This window comes from Crocodylus siamensis, chromosome 11, assembly GCF_052110815.1.
Source record: "Crocodylus siamensis isolate JL-2025a chromosome 11, ASM5211081v1, whole genome shotgun sequence".
In the NCBI taxonomy this organism is placed as follows: domain Eukaryota; kingdom Metazoa; phylum Chordata; order Crocodylia; family Crocodylidae; genus Crocodylus; species Crocodylus siamensis.
This window is the reverse complement of record NC_143405.1, coordinates 64,592,014-64,617,573: the sequence shown is the minus strand read 5'-3', so window position 1 is coordinate 64,617,573 and position 25,560 is coordinate 64,592,014. Positions and strand designations below refer to the sequence as shown.

At 44.8% G+C, this 25,560-nt stretch overlaps 1 protein-coding gene across 5 annotated transcripts in view; it reads left to right on the top strand.

Moving 5' to 3' along the window:
• Positions 1-25,560, top strand: part of PTPRG (protein tyrosine phosphatase receptor type G) — a 449,911-nt gene that overhangs the window by 239,308 nt on the left and 185,043 nt on the right. For all 5 annotated transcript variants that reach the window (XM_090022695.1, XM_090022694.1, XM_090022693.1 and 2 more), the window contains exons 3-4: positions 3,257-3,436; positions 9,806-9,954. In XM_090022695.1, coding sequence (XP_089878821.1) covers positions 3,257-3,436; positions 9,806-9,954 — 329 coding nt within the window. The remainder of the gene's footprint in view (positions 1-3,256; positions 3,437-9,805; positions 9,955-25,560) is intronic.

The window sequence follows — 25,560 nt, the reverse complement described above, 5'->3', positions numbered from 1 at the left end:
GACACTTAGAAGAAGAATTAATTTGAAATCTGTAGTGGAAGATCAGTTTCAATTAAAACTGCACTTGAATGTACATGGAAAAAAAGCAAGCAGTTAGGCTTAAACCTTCTCATGGTTACCAGCAAATAAATGAATCCCATGCAGCTCTTCTTGATTACATTTTTATAGGCATTTAGCTAAATTTTTCTGGGCATGAAATATTATTTATCTTCCTTGATTCTCAAACTCTAAAATGAAAATATGAGGCTTTCCTCCCCTCCCCACAGCATTTTTCTTGTTTTAAACTGCTCCCTGAAAACAATACGGGCTTGGAGATGTGTATATATATATATTAGCACAGCTATCCTGCGCACCTGCTGAGGACCGGGTCCTACATTGCTAGCTAGCTACAACTGCAAACTTAATAGTGGGAGTTTACATGCCAGAAGTTTTGAAAGAAAATTTATGCAAATTCCTCCCTTTAAACATCTATATCTGTATATCTATATACATCTCATGCTGATTCTACATAGCAGGTCATGAACTTCTAAACCAAAGCTTAGCTTTATGACAGTAATATACAGTGTCAGGACCTGTTGCCAAAGCACCTGTAGTAAGTTGTAGTTTTGAACTCCCATGAGCGTGTTATTGCATCGGCATTTTTAAACGATTCAGGGCTAGTCTGGAAGTATTTTATACGTACTGTCACATGCAGATCCTTCAGCACTTCCATAGGTGAATCTTGGATTCAGATTTAAAGGGAACTTCTAGCTGTATGGGAGGGGATTACCAAAGCAGTGCTGATAGGGTCAGGTGTCCAAGATCAGCCAAGTGACTTTAAAGCCTGGTTTCAGAAATGATGTGGAGAGGTAGTTGGGGTCTTAGTCTTAAGTCAGGTAGGTGGCAACTTAGAAACTAACTGGTTCAGAGGCATGAGCTTTTATAGGCCACCATCTGCTTCATCAGATGCTATCCATGGCACAGGGGGAAGGTGACGCATGGTCTCAAAGTGCTTCAGTCATGTTCGAAAACGGGACTGGGGGAACCTGAAGTGCTCAGAAGTTTTTCATGTGTTGTGCATTATTACACATTTGGTATTTTTTATGTCAGGTTAACAAGCTGTTTTCACTTCAGATGGGTCCACAATTCACAGTTCTGATCTTCAGAAAGCACGTCACTGGCCCATTTTCAGAAAGGAGCTGATCCTGAAGCCCCTCTTCAAACAAATTTCCCATTGACTCTACTGGGAGACTCGAACAATAGCAGGTGGTGATAGCTGGCAGGCTTGCTACTTCTCTTCGAGGCTGGACCTTTTAAAATGTAAGAGATTAGCAAGTGTCACAGCCTAAAAGCAAGGTTGCATTTAAACGCTCATCTAAATTGACCCCAAATTTACCAAAAATAATTACTAAATTGTGGGGAAAGTCTGTATATAAACAAAGATCTTCTGTTTTCCTGGAATAGCATTTAATAACTCCATTTTCTTTAGTGATAGTACATTGGGAATTAAACTGGCCTTTGCTAATAATATGCGTAGAATCAAGAGCTACATCAGATTTAAGTCTAGATTAGGCAGATGTCACAGATGATTTTTAAAGGACTTTTAAATTTTCCCTGATTGCCATCAACACATGAAGCTTTTCGTCCAGTTTAAGTTGTAGCATTTGTGCGCGATGATTAATGGAGTATGAAACCTAGGGATCATCCTGCGTTAGACCAGGCCAGAGGAGGCAGGAGGATGTCCGTATAGCCAGACTGGGTAGCACCAGTGAGCAACCATCACCATCGCTGGAGTAAAATGGTACTTTCTTGAGTATCTGTGATTTGCTTGTTTACATCACTTGCTCATTTGGAAGGATAAAAAATGCATGTAGGGAGGCCAGGCTGCAGTGTGCAGTCCACTGGTTCATGCTGCGTTTGCCCTGTATGTGGTGCGTTTGACGCATACGTGTGATACATTTGTGTATGCACACGCACACCTTCAGGGATGTTGTTGTGGGGGGAACTCACTAATTTATCAGGATGCGTTAGCATGCATCAGATTCGCTCTGTCCCTCCAGTTTTACTCCTCCGAAACCATTCATGTTGTGCGTGCATCTTATCCGCATCCTGCCTGGAGTAGTTTGAAATCCTGGGCGACCAGCTTCTTCCCTCACTCCTGCTGGCCTAGCTTAACATGCCCAGTGTGAGGCTGAAGCCCGAAGAACCTAGAATCAGCATCATCTTCATGCCGCTGCTTTTTTGAAATGTTTACAAGTCCGTAAGAGCATCACTGTGAGCGAACAGTTGTGGTCTTGAGTGGGTCCAGAGGATTCCTTGTAGCGTCTCGGTTTTTTTGCCAGCTTCTGAGCATGCATACGATTTAGCAGTGAATGCTCATTACCTGCTGGGAGGAAGACAGTTGCACAAACAGACTTGCGTTGCTCTTCTGAACTTTAAACGCTGCTCTGTGGAAACAAAAGTGTGCTGGGGGAGGGAGCGTGACAGGGAAGTGTCGGCGCCTGGCACTCTTTCCACTCTTGGCTAGCGATCACATAAACGTGGAGTGCTGTTGCTCCATGTGTTTATGCAAAACACTGCTGATCTGTCTGTGGAGCATCACACAGCTCCTATTCATCTTCTTTTGGGAGAGTGATTTAAACCAACTGAGAAATAACATGTGAATAAAATTTGGGTAGTAAAGGGAAAGAAAAGCTAGAGAAAGGAGAAGCAGGAGGAGCAAGTGATAATATTTTCCTCCATGCTTTTTCTCTTGACTTGCATATAGCAGATTTATTCACATTTAATTTCTCAGTTGACTAAGTCCTCTTTCCCTATGCCTGCCGACGTAAGGAAGTTAAAAAAAAAAATAGAGGCAATTAATTAATTAAACAAGCTGTCACACAATCTAGAGTCAAGGGGTTATTTGTGTGCTAATTACCTAGTGCGTACAGGTAAACCAGGCAGTCTCGTACAGCAAGTTGGATATTCCTGTAGCACTGCGCTAACTCAGAACTCGGTCGAGGAGGGGTTGGCGTATTGTTGATCATTTTATAGAGCAACAACTTAAAATAACGCCATTCTTCCTCACAGCTAGAAGCAAAGTTCGAGTAGTACGTGAAGCTAATAGATTTCAATCTTTTCACAGGTTTACGTGTCTTAACCTTTTTCAAGTCCCGGAAATGTAGCAGCTGTATAGTTACTGTGGGAACTGAAATGCTTGATCGCCTTGCTTAAGATTAGTCTGTTGGCCATTGACTCATCAGGGCATTAAGTTGTTGGTCTTTCTTTTGAACAGGTACATATGGTCCTGAGCACTGGGTTACTTCAAGCGTGCATTGTGCAGGTAACCAGCAGTCTCCAATAGACATTGTGGACCACGAGGCAAAAGTTGGAGATGAGTATCAAGAATTACAGCTCGATGGCTTTGACAACGAGTCTTCTAACAAGACGTGGATGAAAAACACTGGGAAAACTGGTACGTTCTGCCCCACTGGTCTCCGGAGGCCTGTTTGCAATCCATTAAAAACTCAAGCCATGAGGTGTAAACCATCCTCCTCTCCCACAGGCACCCACTTGCCCTGTTTAGCTTTAACCTGAGACCTTCCCAGGTAAAGCAGCTGGGTGTTTCTCTTTGCATTCCTTGTAAAGCTAATGCTGCACATCAGTTATTAGCAGTTTGCTGAGTTCCTCCTCAATATAAAATCATTTTCTTAGCAACTAATTGTGCATCACAATAAAGGTTCGTGTGAGACTTTCAAGATGCATTCTTTAATTATTGGCTGTGAAAGGCTAGTCTCCAGTGAAATATGTCCCAGTGCAGTGATGCCCTTCTGGATTTAAAAAAAAGGCAGAGATGTAGAAGGATCTCAAGCAGAAAGGGCGGTAGCTGTGCAAAGTAGCGGTGGTTTTATTAATGCACCGTCGATATCATTACTATATTGAGCGCCACGCTGAAATTAACTCTCTTTGGGTCTATTTGTTCTAGCACTTTGATAAAAGAACCATCTGAAAACATTGCTTATTTTTTACCAAAACAGTTCAGCAAAAGGTCAAGGCTGATGTATAAGCAAAATTGCATGCGTTTGATTACACTCTAATACAGAAATAGTAAAAAGTGGAAATCATAAGAAGAGCCTTTTCAATTGCAAGGTCAAGAACTTTCAGGTAATTGAATTAAATCTCTAATTATGTTTTATTTAGGGGGATCTATTTTTATATCTTTATTAATATTCAGCTTCTGTCTCTGAGGTGCTTTGTACAACATTTCTCACCTCACCACAGCTCCTTCATGTACGCCGAGCACCCTGATGTGTACATGGAGAATACTTTTTTGGCCTACAGTGGGCTTTGGATAGGGATCTAAGAGATCAGCCACAGATCTTGTAACTGCCTTAATGAATTAAAAATCAAGCACATACATCTTGGGAATTTCCAGAGAGAACAGATGACTCGGTTTTTGAGAGGGTGCCATTCTGGACTGTATGAAGCCTGGGGACCATTTTTAGTCCTGTTACAGACTTCCTGTGTGATCCCGACAAGGTCCCTTATGGTATGTCTGTACCATCTCCTAGCTGAATGCAGACCCACACCCTCTTGCACCTACACAACCTGCAAACCAGCTCGCAAAATAAGCTGCATAGATGGCTTTAGGGCCGTAGGGCATCCCTGAGGCACATGCGCTTTGTGTCTCAGGTTGCCAGCTGTACAATGGGAAGAATAGGATTGCCTCGACTGCTTGTGGCATCTGGATAAATGTGTTCAAAATTGCCAAGTGCTCAGATTCAAAGTAAATGTGATCCTTGGATAGGCACGTTAGATCACTGTAAGAATTACTGTCTGTGTGAAGGAGACCAGCAAAAGCACTGGGGGAAAAGTCCTGGAAAGCATGAGGCTGGATATGGAACAGCTGTGCTGTGTTGACCCCATAGCTGCAGCTGGTCATTTTGGTACCGTATATTCTGTTTGCATTTTTGATGGCTGCTCATGTCGGGTACTTTGCAAATGCTCTTCTCGGTGCCATTTTGAGCAAGAGAGCATCTTCTGACACTCAGCTGTCTGCCTACCTCCTGCCTCCTAAATCACTGCTCTTCTATAATTGAGAAAGGGGGAAAATGGAGAAAATATAGTTTCCATCTTAAAAAAAGACAAAAACCAAGGGTTGTTATTCTGTCATTCGGGATATGGATCCTTTTCAGTTATTAGGAAAATAAATCAACGCTAGTCATGGTGTGTGTTTTCCTTGCTAGAATTGTTGGTATCTGCTTTAATACTCACTCAAAGAAGTGCTAGATGCTTCCCTCTGTAGGAAAAAAGTTCTTGAAGTCTACAAAAGTTTACGGCTTCCACAATCTGTGCAAGTTGCATGGAAATAATGGCAGGAATGGGTGTAACTAGTGACACCAAGGTTATAAGCCAAATGCTACATTCCCGGCTGCAGAAGATCCTGATTGCGGCCTCGCTGCCCAGGGGTGTTAGCAGGCCGCGGTCCACAGGAATGCACTGGGAGCTTTTCCAAGTGTCTTGAGGTTGGAAATGAAGGCCGTGCCTTCTCTCACATCTGCCGAGTGCTTTTGATACTGCTACCCTGTTCAAAGAGTTCATGGTCGGGGGTGGATTTTTTCCCGACAGGTTCATGCCTCTCTCAATGACGGTAACTGGTTGCCAGGTTTTTTTTACCCAAACTGCTTCTGCTCTGCTCTCTGTTTTAAGCTGTTATGCTGAGCTTGTGCACGAGCGGCCTGAGCACCTATAACTGCTCCCCGGCCCTCCACCTTTCCCTGGATTTTGACCTTTTTGCAGGTATGAATTTTGAGTTGGACATTGATAGAGTAGCAAACCACATCAGATGTTCTGGCTTGTGGGCAGAACACGGGGGCAGGTTTTGTAGTAAATTACTCTGCTTTTTTGGCAGAAGAGTCTCCAGAGCAGATGGCCCCGTGAGACCTTTCTACTACAGACTGACAGACTCAATAAACTAAACGTCTATTTAAGCAATGATGACGGATGGGGAGGGCATTTCTTAGCAGTTAATAACTGGTTGGAGGAGATGCAGGTCCAAGGGAAAGCCAGGGGCCTTTAACCTAGACACTCATTAACTTCCAGGAAATCCCTGACTCGGATGTTGTTATTACCGATAAACTACTAATTTAAAATTGAGTGAGATAGAGAAATTAATTACTTTTTTATGCACTGAAAAGTTAAAAGTTGAAATGAAGGTTGCTACCATGGCTGTATTAGCTTTCCGGCACTACTAGGCTCTTCACAGGTAAAGACCATCTTATGCTAGTGTGTCCCTGGAGCGCTTTGTAGGAAAGACGTGCTGGTAAACCATCTTTCTGGACTCTCAACACGCAGAATAAGAGTCAACATCTCCCCTGCCGAGGCCGCCCCACTAGCTGTGTATCCAAGATAGCTTTGCTGGTTGTTCTCTTGCTCCCTGTATTCCTTCCTTTGGTCTCCCTGAACCTTGCAACTCTCATGTTTCCTTCCTGTGGCCGTTTTGTTGGGATTGCACCAAGCGATCTCCTGCTATCCCTGTAAGAGAAGGTGTCTAATGGGTAGGGGTCAGCTCAGGCTTTGCAAGCTTAATGCTCAGTTGCTTTCTGCTCCAAAATCTAAGCGTCGCCCTCGGCAGAACCAAGATGTAACTTTTGCTGGGTTGATTCTTCCCCATGCTCTGTGGCTAAATCATCACGTATCCAGAGGTTGAACAGTGAAGTGCGTGGGTATTACCATGCTAGGTAATATTAGAAATTTCATGGGGGGCGGAAAAAACACCCGATGGCAGTAGCAGAATGCAGCTGAGGCAGGAAGATGGCAGGGGTGTTTCGGATGACACTGTGTAGTAGGAGATACTGTAAAATGAACAATTACGTGAACATTTCAGATTGTACATCCTCCTAATTATCCTTTTAATTATTCATCTAAAACAAGTAAAATGACCCCTGACAGAGCCATAAATGATTTAGGTCCTATCAAATATTTATAAAATGCGACTCAGTCCCCACGGTACATTGCAACAGATGCACACAAATCTGTTTTCCTGTATTCATCATCTTGTGCCTTTTTTTTACCTATGGAATTTATAACTGATCGAGCGCAGGCTGCAGTATTTAAAATACTACCAGACTCATTGAGAATTTTTTTAAGGAAAGGAGGAGGAAATGGTGCTTGGTAGCAAGGCAGATTGCTGCTGGCCAAATGGAGCCTCTTTACACACAAACTCCCCTGTGAGTACAAGTGGTGCCTGAGAGCTGGATTTGCCCACCTCTGCCTGGCAGGCCCCCGGCTCAGTGGAAGGAGGGTGCCAGAACAACGGGAAGTGGCAGTAAAACGAAGCTCCTCCGTGCCAGGGTGCAACATAGAGCAGCTCAATGGTCGCTCTAAATTGCAGCCGAGCTGGAGCGGATCTTCAGGACTGGAGGGCCGTTGCTAGCTCCCTTGCTCCTCGTCTGGGCAGAGCTGTGGTGCTGCAGAGGCTGGCCCGTGCTTTTATCCATGACTCCTTCCTTCAGTGAGGAACGGCTTCTGTGTCCCCACGAACGTATTTGCTTCTCAGCACCGAATAAAAACCTTTTCCTTCCCTGCTCTCTGTACCATTTGAGTTCCTCTTCCCGTTGGACGGCGTACTTCCAGAATGCCTTCGAATTCCAGCTGGGCATACTTTTTGCTAAAACTTTTTACTATGAGATCCTAACCAAAGTAGATGAAAGTAGATCCCAACCCGCTTCCTCCTAGAAGAATCGGTTCGGTACAGGATTATTCTGTCCCCTCCTATTTTTAAGCAGAGTTTTATGATGGGGGAGGAAGAAGGGATTGACTAAGACACCGTCTTGGTTCCCATACTGAGCAACATGGGAGAGCGTGGGAAGGAGTGATGGCAGTCGTGGTCAGGCTGCAAGCTGGGATGTGGCAGACCCGAGGTCACTTCCCAGTTCAGCCGTGAACTTCCTCTGCTCACCTTGGGCAGGCTTTTTAAAAGTGCTGTTCCCCAGCTGTACAGTCGGACTGAGTTTTCCTGTTTCTCGCTCTTCACCCTGACTGCTCAGGTTGCAGGTTTTCTGGGTGGGAGCTGGCTCTTGCAATGGAAGCCTGACTTCTGTGGCTGCCAGTCAGAAAGGATTCAATTATACCTTCATGGCAAGGAGACAAGCGACAAATATCAGCCACATTGCTTAGTGCTGTTCCTGTTAGTAAACGATAATGATAATATCAGCTTATGCCGTGCCTCTCGTCGCTGCATGGAAAGCCAGTGTCACCACCCGGTGGGAAAACTTCCAGGCCCTGGGGCACAGGGCTTGACCCGGTGATTTTGCAAGGGCCCTTTCAGCCCTAATGTCTATGAAATCTGTGAAAACAGACTCTGAGACAGGAGTGGATTGGTTCAACAAATGCAGCGGTTGAACCGGGAGTCGAATTCGGTTCTCCCAAGCGCAGAGTTTTATCCAGCCTGCACGTGTGAAAGGGGCTCAGTACCAGGGACCCACACAGGCTAGGGCAAGGGGTGCTTTATAGATCAGGGAGATGAGAATATGCAGAGGCCCAGTTGTCCTCGCCTGCATAAAATGGGCAGGATCGGGTGAGGCCTCCTTGGCGAGTCTGCCAGAGCAGTTTCTGTTTGTCCCCGCTGTGCGGCGCGGCAGCGTTTCGTGAGCCGGGGCCTGCAGCAGACTCCACCGGTTTGGGCTTTACGCCGCGGGAGCGCGTGACGTTGCAAAGAGCCCTTCTTGAATGAAGCCGGATACGGTTCATGCCACGTGCCCTTCGCTGCTGCCACACAGACTCCCGGGTTTGATCTTGCACCCTAATGCGGCTACGTGCAGCTAAGGAGAGTACGCTGCCTGGATGGGGAGGGGAACTGCGAACAAGGTGGCCTGAAAGGGAGTCCTCCTACCCCGGGCTAGCAAAGCCCCTAAACTGCCATCTCCTCCAGCTGGCCCCTTCTGAAACGAGCTGGATCTCGTCAGGCGGCGGTGGCTCCCTCCACACCAGACTGGACCGCAGGATGTGGCTAGCTGCGAGTGCATCTGCCGCCTATGCAATCCGTGGGGAAAAATGAGGACTTTCCCTTGCTCCTCTTTCTCTGCGAGGTGTCAGCTACTGCAGAGCTGTACTTAGTGACCCTGACCCCGCGTGGTTCCTGCGAATAGGTGGGAGGGAGCTCGTTTGTACAAGAGCCTTGCTTCCCTTCCAGTCTGAGCATTTCTGCTAGTCCCGAGTGCAGCCAGGCGTAGAGCCTTCCCGTGGCCCTTCCACGCCTGGGCCAGACCTTCCCAGCGCTGGTTAGGCAGGCACAGAGCTGGCTGACGTGGGGTGGTGGGCACTGTTGTATTTGCCCCCGGGCCTGTGCAAGTCAACGACTTCAGCCTCACATGTGGCAGGTACAAAATATAGTGGGAATATAAAGTAAAACTGCACACGTGTTGGCATTAGCAGATCCAGCAGAAATTAATGTTAGATTCACAAAGGCATCTTCAGTGTATTCACTCGTCTCACAGATGCTGGTGGGAGTTGCCTACGGTTGAATAAAGGTAATAATTTAGCCATTGCTTGGCAAGCGAATGCATGGAAACTCCTCCTTGGCTGGCCTTTTTTATGACATTATCCTGTTGTTTCCATGGGATCTGATGTCCTGCGAATGCACAGGCATTGCTTGTATTTGTGCTGTTCTTCTAATGCAACTGTAGTACCAGGAAAATAAACTACTCCCCCCATTCAGATGAATGCAATATACTATATTAATACAATAAAATCACCTAATCTGATCAACGAGTCCCTCAGTAACCTTGAACAGAGTGGCACAAATGCACTAAGCCTCTCCTCCCTTTCTTTCTTGTGTGTGCAGTCGCTATCCTCCTGAAGGATGATTATTTCGTCAGTGGTGCCGGACTGCCAGGCAGATTCAAAGCAGAAAAAGTGGAGTTTCACTGGGGTCAGAGCAATGGATCAGCTGGCTCGGAGCACAGCATCAATGGCAAGAGATTCCCTGTCGAGGTAAGTGGAAGAGAAGTGCATTCCTGGTCTTGCAAAAAAAAAAAGAACGTGCTGCAGTAGTTTGTGTGGGATCTGAAACACCAACCTATTTCCTGTGGTTAATCTACTGCTTTTGTGACCTCTTGGTACTCTGATTATCATGCTTGTGCTGTCAAGATGTCATCCCCTCCTCCTGATCCCTGCTTGAAACTCTCCTTTGCCGTGAGGTCTACAGCTAATTTCTGACAACAGTTAGGCAGGCGCAGTGCAGAGACCATTGCCTGTCTTCCATGTTCTCCCACGGTTTTCTTACGCTCCCCGTCTCTGTCATAGTTGCCCGTTTTCTCCTGCCTTGTTCTTTAATGGTGAGCTTGGTGTGGCAGGAGCAGACTTGCTATTGTGCCGGGCACCATGGCTCGTGATTGCGGCTCATAAGCACTACCACAGCACTCAGTAATGTTGTGCCTGTGCCATTTCTTTTCCTTGCCACGAAATTTTGCTGATAGCTCTCAGCTTATGTAGTAGGGTCTGCATTGCAGATGAATAGCACAAAAGGGTGAATTGCTGTGAATCCTGTCCCTATGCTAAGCACTCAAGGGTAGAGAGGAAAGGCGGTTTTGGGAGCCTCTGGGTGCAGTTCTCAGGCTCTGCCACAGTTTATCTGGTACAACTTTGAGCAAGTCGCTTAGGGGAGATTTCCAAAAGTCTGAAGGGAGGTAGGGACTGAATTCGCATTCACACCTCTAAAGATCTCCCTTCCTACCTCAGTTTCTCATCTGTAGAATAACAGCTTTTCTGCCTGCCCAATGTATGTGTTTGTTGCAAGGCCTTTGAGGCAAGGATACTCTCTAACCATGTGTTTAGGCAGCACCTTGCACAATCCGGGCCTTGATATCTCTGGGACATCTACCCTGATAATATCGTACTAGTTTCTGTGTTGACCCCTCTTTTACAGTTGGCAGTCCTGGGATGAGCAAAGGTGGGTTTTGTTTTATTTTATTTTATGTTTTTTACTGGACAAAAGTATATGAGTAACATACCTAGAGTCAGCCTACTTCTCTTTTCAGGCCTTAGGATGTAGAGGCAGTGGACACTGAAAGGACTTACTGGATTTCCACTTCAGAAGCCCTTTCCTATCATGGGGGGGAAAAAAACCCAACCAAGTCCCTCTGTTTCAGAATTTAGGCCACTGCTTATTTTCTGAATATTACGGTGTTTCTGCTCTTTCCAAATAGCTTTCATTTTCAAATATTTAGCTTAGCCCCTGTCATTCCCTGCCCCCTTCTTTTTTCATCATAACCACATGGGTGTCTGGACACGGATGTCCTGATTCTAGTAGAGTTCACTCCCATGCTTGCTTGCTTGCTTCCTTTCTTGCTTCCAAGAGACCAGTTATAAAAACTTGGTCTGTCTTTTTGGGATGCAGATTCCTTTAGCAAGTACACTCTGCACACTTGAACCGCTTCACTGAAACTCCTGCCACATTGATTTTCAGGGGTGCTGTGGTTGCTCAGACACTTCCAAGTTTGGGTCCTTGCAGCTCAGACCTGCATACACATACTCATGCACCGGGGAGCAGGCCCCTCCGAGGTGCAACTACGTATGTATTTGCAGGATGGAGCCTTTGATTTGTAACACTAATTGCAGTTCAGCCTGTAAGTGCCTGCTGTAAGCTTAATTGACTGATGCTGGGAGCTGTGTGCCAGAAACATCGTGCTGCATGCGAGAGGTGGCATTTCTAGGAAAGCTATAACAAGAAAAGAAAATAGCCCAGAACACAACAGTGATGGCCCCACTGAGCTGAGCCCAGGGGCACAGGTCAGGCATTTGTGGCGTACTCAGGTGCACTTTGTATTCCAGGTTTGGCACAACGCTAATGTCAAAGTGTTTGAAAGCAAATGTTCTCCAAACCTAATTGGGAAGCCAGATGTGGACTGTACGAAGTCCATTAGTTTCAAAGCACACCCCGTGGGAATGCAGATAAATCTGTTTCATCGCTCTGTAAACACGGAGTTTAGACGTGTATTCCTCTGCAAAACAAAATACTTGCTGTTAGTCTTTTTGCTGAAGAGGATGCACTGCTTGCAGGAACTAATTAGAAATGTCAGCTATAATACTGAGCCTTATTGTTTGACCATGTTGTTTGTTTTTTATTATTACAACTAATGTGTCAGATGGTAAGGCTGTCTATGTTAATTGGTTTCCTTCATTGAAGCCCATCTGGATCATATTTTTTTTGTGATTTATATGTTAAATTAGCGGATAAGATATATGAGAATGTCCTTTCACTTCATACTTTAAAAGCAAATCAGATCAAAGGCCCTTTATCTTCCCCTACTTTTATTTATACATAGCATAATTGTCATGCCTTTTCAAAACACAGCACACGCAACAATATTTTAAATGGTTAGCATCACAATGCAAGCTCAACAGCTCATCTCTCTATTCGCTGCTCTCTGCTGATGTTACAGCAATCCTTATCCAGGCACTGTGAGCTTGGCTGTATCCGAAGCCACTGTCCTTCTTGAGTGGCGGCTGTCCACTGGACCTCGAGCCTCTGCCGACGGCCATGTGCTAATACCAGGACACTAATATTGGTTGGCACCGTGTCGCCTTGCCTCTCTCTGCTTCCTTTCCACATACTAGCGCCTGTGGCTGAGCTGGGTTATTAAGCAGTGCCGTGATGCTAAGGATTAAATCAGTACAATGAGAGTGGCACTAACTCTCGTGAGGAGCATCCGGGCTCCATGCCTGCTTGCAGATTCTCCACTCGCACACGCACCTTTCCCCCAAAGTTGTTCGTGTTGCATTCCCCCATTGTAATGAGTGGCTGACTCCCATTTTGTGCTGTTTTCATTCTGTTCAGTTGTAATGAGTTCATTTTTTTTTTTTTTCCTTTCTAGCATCACAGTAGAATGAGTCTGCGCCCAAAAGCTGGAAGGCATTTAAACTATGAAGTGATAAAAATTAAAAAAGGAAAAGAAAAAAGCTTCCCCCAGGCCAGTATAGAACCCAGGTTCTCCTCATTAGAGCCAAGAGTAATAACAACAGCAGTTTCATCCCTAGCGCCTCGGCATTACGTAATAGACCTGTCTATGAAGAGGGTCGAACATGGGAGGCAGGCACAGGGTGGAAGCACACCGTTACCGCAGCTCGTAGGCAGCACCTCTGTTGCAGCACCACTGTGATTTTAAGTTGATTCCTATTCATTTTTATGCAAAATGCTGATTATTTCTGTGAAGAGCAGAAATCAGAAGAGTGATTTTAATCATGACTGTGTTAATTTGATGTGAGCTTCGGCTGTTTATGAGCTTTCTTTTTAATGGCTCTAATTGTCAGTTATAATGTGAACACCATTATACAGTAATATACAGTAATTTATTTAGTAAATGAGAATTTTATTCCAAGGACCGTACCGCTGCATGCCATGGAGACCTAATCCCTTTAAACTTACATGAGGAAACTCGTACTGTCTGGGCCAAATTTGTAACTGGGACTTCAACTTGGCTTCTAAGATTGCAGCTGCAATTCTGTGCACATCAGCTCCTAGGTTTGCGTTTTAGGAGATCTGTTGCTGAGCAGCACAGAGCTCAAGGGGTGATGGAAGAGCTAGTCTCCCTCCCTGGGGATGAGCCTGATTCTCTGGAAAAATATTCCACCCTATGTCAACTGACCCGTTTCCCTAAAGGACCCTCGCAAACAATCATTTGCACAAGCAGTTCTTGCTCCTCGTGAAATCCAGTACCTAGGACATTCTTCAGGATCTCAGATGATCCTTTGTGTCACCGCTCAGCTGTCTTGAGCAGTTCCTGTTGCCAGTTGTACCGAGCGAGACCAACACTAGATGCCCAGATCTGTAGAGGGTTGCTCCTTGGCGAACACGATCCCTTTACCTTGGTGCAGCACATTGTGCTACCATATATCATGCACCAATACATTGGGAAGCATTATGTTCCTAATAAAAAAAAAAGAAAGCATGGAATTTTTTTTTTTTATGGCAAATGAATGAAATCCATCATCCATGTCTCTCTTTACCAGTAATATTAATGCCTTCTGCCATACCTGAGGTCATTTATCAAAAATGATTCTAAAGTCTTGGAGCCTCTCAGTGAAATGAGGGGAAGGGATGTCTCTTTTTGTACTTAACATTGGGTTCTGGCTCTGATTTCTGACTGTCATGTCTACTGCTAATATTGGGTCCGTAACGGTTTTGGGTGAACTTGTCCAGGGTTTGTAGGCTTTCTGCACTTACCCAGAGAAGAGCATATTATGACATATTTTCTAGAGACCAGTGGGGTAGCTCCTAGGCTACTTCACCATGCTAAAGCTGCCTTGGTCGTTGAGCAGCTGTAATTTTGCTAAGGTTTTCTTTGCAGTGGGCTGTCAGCAGATGTGCAGATTTCTAGGCGCAGGGAGCCAGCAGCAGTTTCATGTGCTCATATGTCACTTGGCAGTTGCTCTTCCAATTCTGTGTGTTCGTCAGGCAGGATGTAGAAGTCAGTAAAATGACAGCAGGACCCAAAAAAAGGACCACTGGGAATATATCACAGCAGGAGACTTCAACTGGGCAAGGGAATTCCTCTGTAGCGGTTTCTCGGACGATGATATTGTAGTCGTGGGCTGGTGCTTAGGGCTCCCGTTGTGTGTTGGTTGTGCAAAGCAGTTCTCGGGGACTTTCACCTGCTGGTTGCTGTCTCGCTCTGCATCTGCTTTGGCATGTCCAACTTCATCTTTCAGGCGAGGAGGAGATGGCTCAAGTATTCCCAAGCCCCATCTCATTCTTTTGGCAAACAAGATATTTACAGGCAGGCTTTTTTTTGTTAGCTCGAACCTACACTTCCCCCACGTTACCCCCCAGACCCAAGATGATGGAGAAAAGGTGCAACACCAGGAACTGCCGGCGACGCGGCACCCTTCCAGCCTCTCTGCTTCTCCCCCTCAGTCCTCCTCCGTTTTTAATGGTATATTGGGCTTGTCATCACCAGGAATGCAGCGTGGCCTGGTTTCAAGGCATAATATTGACTTTATTGAGCGTGTGATTGTCTGGGTTTCCCTGGCATTGCAATGCCACTCCCGTGATCGGTGTGAGCAGAGCCTTTTGCAATCAATTGTTTTTTCTATTCTATAGTGTAGCTGATGCACTTTCCCCTTGCGATCACTGTTTGTGCTTCCCTTATAGTGACAGGGGAATTGCTTGAGTCATTAATTAAAGCCTTTATTGCAATAAAGGTTCCAGTTTAGTGCAGAATGCTTCCTCCTCTCATAGTGAAATATTTAATCTCCATCTGGCTGATCTTTTCTATGAATGTCCTGTGATAATTAAGAAGAAACATGAGAAGATGGCCTGAAATTAAAATGTGCTTGGTGGAGGTGTTAATGCATCATGGGACTGCTCGTGCTGAGACCAGGACAAAATTTAGGGAAGTATGAGTAGTCTGTTTTATGGTGTTATGCATTTGCTGCCTGCCAGACTCCAGCAATGCACAGTTGCTTACAGATGCACGCAGAGTTTCATTTCAAAGGAGCCATCCAGTGGCATGATACAGATACAGCTCCTTCAGGGTTTGCTGGGAATGTCCTGCTTGCCTGTTAGGATTTTCCCTAGCTTATTGAAAAGGTCTGAGTCAGAAGCACTACACTGCAATTACAGTATGTTAATGATGGGCTAAGACTTGTACATTCCCTCTTAACATAAATCCCTGATTTTCTCCATGATTAATTGGAGTCTGGAAGACTGGCAAGGAGGAGAAGGATCAGGTGGAGGTGAAAGTAAGAGATAAGAGGCTGACAGCCAACTCCTGTTGTAAAGGAGAGTTATTTTGAATAGGCAAAAAATCAATACAGAGGTTGGAGAATTTGACAGAGTTATAAAAGCTGTTTTAATGGAAGGTGGCAGATTCAGTGGGACTCTTGCTTGATGCTCTGGAGCTAGAAAACTGGAATGGGAAAATCTTGCTTGCAGTGTTAGGGGGACTTTGCTCGGTCCCTATGTTAAGCTATGTATATTAATAGTACAGCATCAAGGATAATTAAAAAAATGGCAGACTTTTTTGGTAGGTCCAGCAGCTTGCCGGCATTCTCCGTCTTCATGTTCTGGAATAGTGAATCTAAAAGGAAATGCTGGGGAGAAAGGGCATCCTTCCTGTCTTCTTCCCTACCCTAATGCTAAGGACAAAGCCTGCACGTAAGGTCCCAAGAGGCAGGTCAGGAGGACATCTCTGCTCTCCTTGCTCTTTCTGGTTGGAATTTCACCAGCGAAGTCCAGAACGAGCAGCTGGTAATTTAAACCTCCACATTTAAAATAAAAACGGCCGGCGGAGGGGAGGGAGTTTTCTTAGAGAGAGACCTAAGCGCAGCTGTGCTGAGCTTGCCTTCCAGTTTGCCAGTCAGGACATTCCTGTGGCTTGCAGCAGTTGTCCAGTGCGGGCGGGCGTTTGGCTGCATGCCATATGCAGGGCATTTGCAATGGTCACGGCATCGTTGGTCGTCATGGTCAGAGGTTATAGGTGCGGACCTTTTAAAGCGCTTATATAGCCGGTACATTGCAGTGAGGTCAGGTCGTGTGTAAGGGTTAAAAACATCTGGTATTTAGTTATCACTTGGCATTGCTCCTTTCCAATAGATAGGTATGAGGTAGAAATTCAAATAGTCCAGCTGTGGTACTCTATCCTCTTCAAATGTAATGGCGCTTGGTTATTGCTCTGAGAGGGCCACTAGCAATACCAGAGACCGATAGCTTTTGGCAGTTCAAGGAAAGCAGGGCACTATTATATGAATAAACTGGGGTATGCTTGTTATGTGAAAAGCTTAGCATGGTGAATAGGTGGTTCTGGAGGCTTTATGTCTGGTATTTCCCATGGAAACAGCCCTATTAGGGCTTTCAACCGGGTAGATTTAAATCCAAGGTTTGGGGATTTTTTTTTAATCACCACCAATTTTAACTATGATTTAAATGATTAGGCAAAAAACCTTGATTGAAATAATTGATTTTACTATTCTTTTGCTTTTATACTTTTCAGTTATCTTCCTAAACAAAAAATTCATTCTTTCTAGGTGGTATAACTTGATAATTTGCTAACTAGGAGGACCAACTGTAAATAATCTGCAGACATTACTTAAACAGTTGTATAGCTGAAGATATTTTTTCCCCCCAGATTCTTAATTTTTATGTTGTTTTTATTATGTTAGAAAATGTTGAAAGACACATTTCCTGCAATTTGTGTTGAGCTGAGTTTGGATGGAAATTGGAATTCAATTAAAATGCACAAAAACAGCTTCTTAAACTGTTTGTATTTGTTAAATAAAAATATGTTAACTGTGCTCGATAAATAAGGAAAAATAGGTTAATCAAAACATGTTTTGCATTTGAAACTCATTTACTAAACAAAGGAGGTATTAGAAAGCATAAGGAAGTGAACTGAGCTAATTGTTTCTGATCATTATGTCCTTCCAGATCCTGGAAGTGGTTCATTTCATCCCTTCGCACCTAATTTCTGTTCATAGATTACACACACAAACAAGTTTCTGCTTCTGAACTTCCATTTGGTTTCTTGGCTTTGAATGATATAGCCATTAGGCACAATAAATTGAATAAACTGAAATGAAGACAGTATTTTCTGTGTCCTGCAGAAGATGTGTCCACAGCTGCTTTGGTGTCCCAGCAGTTCTAGGTTCAGCTGCTTAGCCAGTGGGTTGACTTTCTGTAAAACTTAAACAGCAAACTTGCCAGTATGTTGCCTGGATGTCACTATTTTGATGTAACTTAAATTATTTTAGTACTAAGTTTTAGTACATAGTACTTTAGTACCAAGTTTAGTCCTTCGGGTTGCCATCATTTCAATTTTCATTTCATAGGGCTCTTTTTTTGAAAGGAGGATTCATTCAATCACACATCCCATGTTTTTTTATTAATTAATTTTTTTGCACCCTGGTTCAGAGGACTGCTTAGCCATTGTGTGACAGAGAGAAATTCTGATACTAAAGCCTCCAATAGTCTTCAAATACCTGAAGGATGATTATAAAGAGGATGGAAATAGATTATTCTCTGTGCCCATGGGGAACAGGACTAAGAACAGTGGCCTCAAGCTGCAGCAGAGGAAATTTAGGTTGGAGATTTCACTAGGAGGGTGGTTAAGCACTGGCACAGGCTGTCTAGGGAGATTGTGAAATCTCCATCCCTGGAAAATTTCAAGAGTGGGTTAAACGGACACTTGGCTGAGACGGCTTAGTTGAGGACAGTCCTGCCTTGAGTGGGGAAGAGCAGGCTGGGCCGGACTAGATGACCTCATGAGGTCCCTTCCAGCCCTACTTTCCTGTAATTTGATGAGCTGTTCTTTTTTGGCACTGTCAGTTCGGTTGCCCTAAAACAGATCACCCCAAGGCAGGATGTGGCATATTCATCCTCCCAGAGCGAGCAAATGGCCTTTGGATGCATCACAAGCTATAGACAAACTAGCCAAGTATAAGTAAAAAGTCATTTGAGGAGCACTGAGTCATCTGCGAGTGAAAATGTGTTCTCATTTACAAGCTGTGACCTTTTGGGGAGTCTTGAGTGCAGCGTGTCAGTTCTGCTTACTTTCGTGATATTGCTGCATCACTAAATGGCTGGATTCAGTCCTGGGTTGACGGGGCTGCCGTGCAGGTAAAGTGGAGATGCCAAGGCAATGTCCCTGCTTCCAAGGCCTTCAAGGATGCCTGGATCTTCAGAGGGGAGGAGAAAGAAACGGTGGTTTCGAAAGAATTTCAGAGATGATGAAAGAATCGAACCACGAACTTGCTTGGAAACATACAGCATTCAGCTTTTAAAGAAAGCTCATGCAAGGGGAAAGTTGGGTCCTGCAATGTGCAACATGTTCTTGGTCCCAGGAATTTTCTAGCTCACTAAATGCACGAGGTAAGTTGCTGGTTGTTTGGGATTTTTAAGAGCCGACCTTGGGATGAGACGCGGGAATCCTTCTGCGCCATCCTCACATCGAAATTTATTGTTCCCGCATTAGGTTTGCCTCTGCTCTGCAGCTCTGGGAGGCGGGACCAGAGCGGTCAGTGCTGGAAGACGTGCATGCTCATGTCGTCTTCTCCTTTTGCCTCGCTTCTAAAGCATTGTTCCTCGACTTTTTAGACCTACCTGTATGCAGGGCCTTGAGTGCCAAGGTGACAGTGAAATCATCCAGGAAGGAGAGAGAAGCTGGAGTCATCTCTGCTAAGTTGCCCTTCGCTCTTGCATCGCAGGGGGATGTAGTATTTCCTGGCCTTCCTCTGGGCAGAGCTCTCCTGTGCTCAGGCAGGCACTGCCACCAGCTTCTGGGGGCCGCCAGCGTGGCACGTCTAATCTTGCGGCAGCAAATACCAGGAGGTCCCATAAAATCCCATAAGAAAAAGAAATGTCATTACATCCCATTCAGAATAAAAGACTGCAGATAATAGCGGTTTATACAGAAGTCATTGGAAAGCTCTGCTTGAGAGGCGTCGTTCTGTTTGAGAGGCAGAGATGTGTGCATTCGCTTGACGCATCACATTCACACAATGAAACTTCAAGTGAGTAAAAATATAAACGGTTATTTCCTTAGCATAAATGGAACTACCCATCCATGACTGCACAGTGGCGACTCCCTCCTCCCCCCGTTTCAATGTCTCCACGGTGCTAGGGAAAACGGATGTGAGAAGTGTTTGTTTCCAGCAAACTCCCATGCACGCTGCCTTAAACCTTTCTTCTGATGTAAATAACCTGCTGCAGCTCATTAACGTTAGAAGTTGCATGCCACTGTCTAGTCACCAGTGGCTTGAGTACCTCTCCAGCTGAAGCCATTGTTCATTTTTCACCCTCTATAAACAGAAGCAAGATCAAGACCCGAGGGTTAAAAATGAGCATTCTTCATTTGACAGAGGTGTTTTATTTGTCGCGCATGATGAAAGGTGACCTTTTCCATTGGTATTTTTATATTAATGCCATTTGCAACGTTCTGGCTGTGCATTTTGGAGAGATCATGTGGCACATGTACTTTCAAATGCTGGTAGGGTCAGCTGCCACTGGCTGATTTTGAAATAATCATTAGAGCTATATAGACACAGCTGCCCTGCAGTGAACTTGCGCTGCCATTTTCTCCATCATAAATCGGCTTCCAGTAACATTTTCTAACCCAGTTACCTTTGGAGGTTCCTGCTACAAATGGCGTGCGAGGTGCAACACCAGCGTATATCACCCTTCCTTTCCAGAGATTGAAAGCAGAGCTTTCCCATTGCTCCTGATGTTGGTGCCGACCAAACAGCTGTCTCCACAAAGGGCTTTCATAGAAATGTAAAGTATTAGATATGCCTTGCAAAAAAAATTCACCGAGTATTTTCACTTTTTAATTGAAGCTCCAGTGTTTTCCATCTAGTTTTCAAAAAACGAAGAAGTGGAAAAGCCAAGCGAAGCAAAACCCAGAAATGATTTAGTTTGGAAGGTTGAAAACTGGAAGGTACTGAAGGAAATGGATTTTTTTCTGCAGAAATATTTGTTTCCCCAAGAAAATTCAATGAAGCTTTCTCTCAGTTTTGACCTGCTGTGATGGAGAGAAAAAACCCAATTGTGGGTCTCTGGTGGGGTATGTTATTGCATTGTTGGGAGAATTAATCCAGGAATGTAGTTCAGTGTGATCCAGTGAGAAAAGTGCTGCAAGAAGTGGGCTGGCTTTTGTGATTGTGGGAGAGCCATAATTTGGCTACAGTTAGATATCAGATATACCTGTAGATTTGGAGGAGGAAGAGGGAGAGGCATAATTAACGAGGATGATTTTCAGACCGCAAAGACCTGGCATGTCCTTATTGCAAGAAACAGAGCCTTGCCTGACAACCAGAGATAGTCCTCTGATTATAGCACTCAGAAATCAATACATCGATGCCTTATCCTTGAAATGGTCTTTGAAGATGGGTCCTGAGTTTATTTCTTTGCTCTTGTGAAATTCCAGGAATCCAGAATTTGAGACCGTACATTTGGTAGTGTCACGCAAATGAAACAATTGCTGTGAAAATGCAGGTATCAGTTCTTTCCTCTCTTTCCTGCCTTTTAATGTATCCGTATCCATCTTCTAATTTGGTGGCGGACTCTCACAGAGTTAAATTTCGGAGTTGTTTCCCCTTGTGCTTTTTGCTCATAAAAAGAGAATACTTAAAAGATTTCAATCAGTGCCATAGGGAGGATAAATTTGACTCAGTGGTGCTTACTGTGGGCAGAAGTTGTGTTGAAGAGATGCTTTAAGCATTAAGGATCTCAAGATCCTAATGACACGAATCTTGTGAAGGGAAGCAAAGCAGGCAGCCCACGTGTGCTGGTTATTCAGTGTAGTTCTAGAAATTGAGATTTTGCCCAGGCGCCCAGCTTGCTAATCATGCTCTGGGGTTAAAGCTAGTCCTGTTTCTTTCTGTTAATATACCTTCCTCTTCTACATCATTCTCCTCATCACAGGGAATTATTTATGGAGGTCTGAGGCACACCCCACTCTGGAAATGGTGTTTGCATACCTGAAGCAATGGCTGGGCCATACGTCTATAGTTGCATAGTATTAGAGCCGTGCTATATCACTAGCTTGGACTACAGAGAATTGCGTTCCCCAGTATATAAAACAATAGAAACTGTAGCGGAAATGCCTTTTTTAATGAGCATGGCTGTGAACTCCAAGCATGGTGCAGTAGGCTGGCATGCTCTGCTCATCTCCCTTCTGTTTAACATACGGTGTATGCATCCTGTCTTCCCGCTCAGGCTCAGGCTTACAAAAGCCTATTTATCTTGTTAAAAAATTCAGCTTCAGGTGGAGGAGTGGAGAATAATTCCCCCCCCCCCTTGTTATTGACAGGTACCGTGCTGAGACTTACTGAGTGGCAGGTATGATCCCTGTCACCTCCCGGGGGCTCACAAGAGGGTGGAAAGTTCAGCACTTCTTCTGTCGTAGGTTTTGTTCAATTTAAACAGATTATGGAGTGAAAGATGGAACGGGAGATCAGAGCTGGCAGGAAGCTGTGATTTGAATAGGACCTTCAATTCATTTGACACATGTAATGTTCTTATGACTGGAGATGGACCCCTGGTTTGTGATGAGAGGTATGGAGATTTCCTTCAGCAATGATAGTCACTTCCAAGAATCAGGGAAGCGATTTGGTAATCAGTGAATTGATTTGCAAAAAGCCCATACAACACACCTTCTGTAGTATTTAACTCACCCAGCAGCAGCCTGTTTAAAATGTGGCAGTAGTTTGTTGTATCCCCTGCTTCTTGTTGAAGGAATTTTTCTGAGTGGTTCTGCACAGAGTAGAGTCAAAATCGGAGAGACCAGATTCTCCTCTTGCTTCCCTTTGCGTGGGGAAAAGGTCAGTGTTATGTGAACGTTGCCAGCCTGCGCTTGTACAGTGCTAGCACTGCGAGACCGTAGACCCAGTTAGAGTTTCTGCACGTTGCCTTAATGCAAACAAATAAGACTAATTATAATAACCAGACCTATGGTGCTTGTTTTCCCTTAACGTACAAATTGGTGTAGCATTTCATCACTGTCATGCTGTATAAATTGAATGCACTGACTCTGTTGGCAGCCTATGATTCACCGGAAGCTGTTACTGACAAACTTGCTCTACTTTCCTGCTCCTTTGCCATCTATTTTTGTAGGCAACTGCTTTTCCTGTGATTCTTATTCAAAGAGGAGAATCTTTTGGCTCTTCCCTTCTGCCTATTTGGTGGCAAAGAAGATACAGTATTTACTTGAATATAAGATGAAGTCCCCCCCCCCCAAAAAAAAATCAACATGGGGGGGAAAAAAACTCCTTGTCTTGCATTCACATACAAGGAAACCTCATTAAATACACTGTTTGTCATTAAACTGCTGCCACAGGCAGCATGTGCTCAGTAATGAAAACCAACTATGAAGTTGATTAAATGCAGCCAGTGCTGAGCATGACTATAAAACACATGGTCCATACTGGGCAAACATGCAGATGGGAGCCTACCATAAGGATAAGTTAGTGCATCCCAACTGAATAAGATATATGGTAACGCCCACTGTTCTCATTCTCCCTCTGCGCCAACTCCTTTACAAGTCACGGTGAGCTACTACACTGCGTACATTTTGACTTCCTCTTCTCACAGGTGAGCCGTGTGCTTCTTTCCTATTTCCGATGATTCCTGTTTCTTCACCAGCCATAAACGTCTAGCAAACATCATCAAATAGAGCCCCAAGCAGTTCACCCAGAATCCCTCTGTCACCTGTATCTCAGCCTGTTGCATATAAGTAAGGTGCCCCCACCCTCCATGAGATGCAGCTGGACCAGTTATGTGCAATAGCTCTTGTACCTCCTTCCCCATTTTCTCATGTACAAGTGGTTGGAGAAAACTTTGGGGGCTGCCTCTATGCTCTGGTAATCCCCAGCTAGTCTTCTAAGAAACCATTTCCTACTAGTACATACAGAGCAACCCCTGGGCTATTCTAATCTGCCTCTGGGGATATACAAAGTGAAATCCATATCTAGTTCCCAGCAATCCCCTTCCATGTTGCCATAATGGAAGCTGAGCACAGCGCCAACCCCCAGTCACTTAATAACACTGCAAACCAGTTGGGCAGCCTTATGTCCCACCTGCTCTCCCCTTGGGAAATGCCTGCCTGGCCAACAAGTTAGCACCCAGGAGTATTCGGCAGTAGGATTTCACTTTAGCCCTTTGTAAACTGAGAGGCCTGTCGTCACTTTTTGATCCGAATTGATTTTCTGGACTCGCAGATCTGAAGATTGCTTGTGTGTGTTCAGGATTTGCACCTGGTGCTGTGAATTTTAGCAGTGACCCTGTGTGTTCAAAGAAGCTAAACCCTTCCTGATTCTGTCCCTCCGGGTGCATCCATAAGCATGTTGCCTGCCCTCCATTCTTAAAAGACGTAAATTGAGATTGTGTCCTTCATACTGCGATGCCCAAATGATTTCCTTTTCAACAAAGAGTACATTATAAAGGTTAAAAATGGTTTTTGCAATCCATGCATTTAAGTATACATTACTATCTGTTTTAAGGATGGATAATCAATATAATAAATGATACTTCCGTGTATTCCTAATAGATCACTGTGTAAATATCCATAATGGAATCGATCTTGCAGATGATGGCAGCCGTTAGTGCAGAAAGGGATTTGACAATTAATGTATTGGACATTTGCCTTTCATACTTACACATAAAATGATTATATATTGATTATTTTCAGTCTAGGTTAATGATGTTGAAGAAGTTTCTGTATCTCAATTTAAGGTACTTAAAATACTGATTCGGAGAGAAATATCATTGCTTTTTATAGGAGCCCTGACTGATGTCTGAAAAATTACGACTTTTCTCTCTGTCCTGAGTGTCTTTTACATTAAGGTTGTTCTGGGTACCCAGGGAGCCCTGTTAAATTTAGTGTGAGCTTTGGGCGTATTCAAGGTGCGGGGGAGGTGGTCTTTGACTGCTCTGTGTCTTTATAGATTAAGATGTTGCTGTTGTGAAATGCTTGGGGGCCCAGTCTTGTCTCCAAGCGTGCGTGACTCTCATTAGTGCTAATGGCAGTGGTGCGTGTGCAGAAATGGGAAGATAATTTTCTTGCTGAGCATAATGCTTTTTCTTCCTTGCAAGGGTTTCCTCCAGCTGGCTGTGGAGAGCCATTGTTTCTGTTAGTGCATTCCCTGGAAAATTGTGAGGATATTTCTATGCGAGTGGAAATAGCATGACTGCTTTTGAAAATTGAGATTATGACCTTGATCCTATTCCCCTCTGTTTTGCACCGGTGAGGCCACATCTGGAGTGCTGTGTCCAGTTGTGGGCCCCCCACTACAGAAAGGATGTGGACAAGTTGGAGAGGGTCCAGCAGAGGACAGTGAAAATGGTTGGAGGGCTGGGGGACATGACTGGTGAGGAGAGGCTGAGGGAAATGGGCTGGTTTAGTCTGCAGAAGAGAAGACCGAGGGGGGATTTGATAGCAGCCTTCACCTCCCTGGAGGGGGGCTGCAAAGAGGAGGGAGCTGGACTGTTCTCGGTGGGGGCACATGACAGGACAAGGAGCAATGGGCTCAAGTTGCAGTGTGGGAGGTTTAGGTTAGATATTAGGAAAAATTTTCTCACTAGGAGGGTAGTAAAGCACTGGAACAAGTTACCCAGAGAGGTGGTGCAGTCTCCATCCTTGGAGGTTTTGAAGATCCAGCTGGACAAAGCCTCAGCTGGGACGATGTAGTTGGGGCTGGTCCTGCTTGGAGCAGGGGGTTGGACTCGATGCGACCTCCGGACCTCGCTTCGACCCTGGTTATCTGTGACTGTAAGTGGTCTGCGTGAGCAGATCTCATCACCCCCACAGTGCTTGTTGTCTGTGTTGGGGCTGCAGGCAGATAGACAGGGGTCTGTCGGTGCATGGCAGACTTTGTGGACTGGGTGTTGGCCATTCCCAGTGTACACCGTGCCCATATTAACCTCAGTGTCTTCAGGGAACAGAAAGGCAGATGAAGCAAGACGACATGAGCCTTTGCTGCTACAGTGAGGAGGTGCGACATATTCTCATGGTGATGCGTTTGCCTTGCTTATTCACAGCATCACACTTCCTGCTGCACCCTGAAACTACCCCATTAACAGTGGGATGGACGAGGAGACAGACCTGTGTG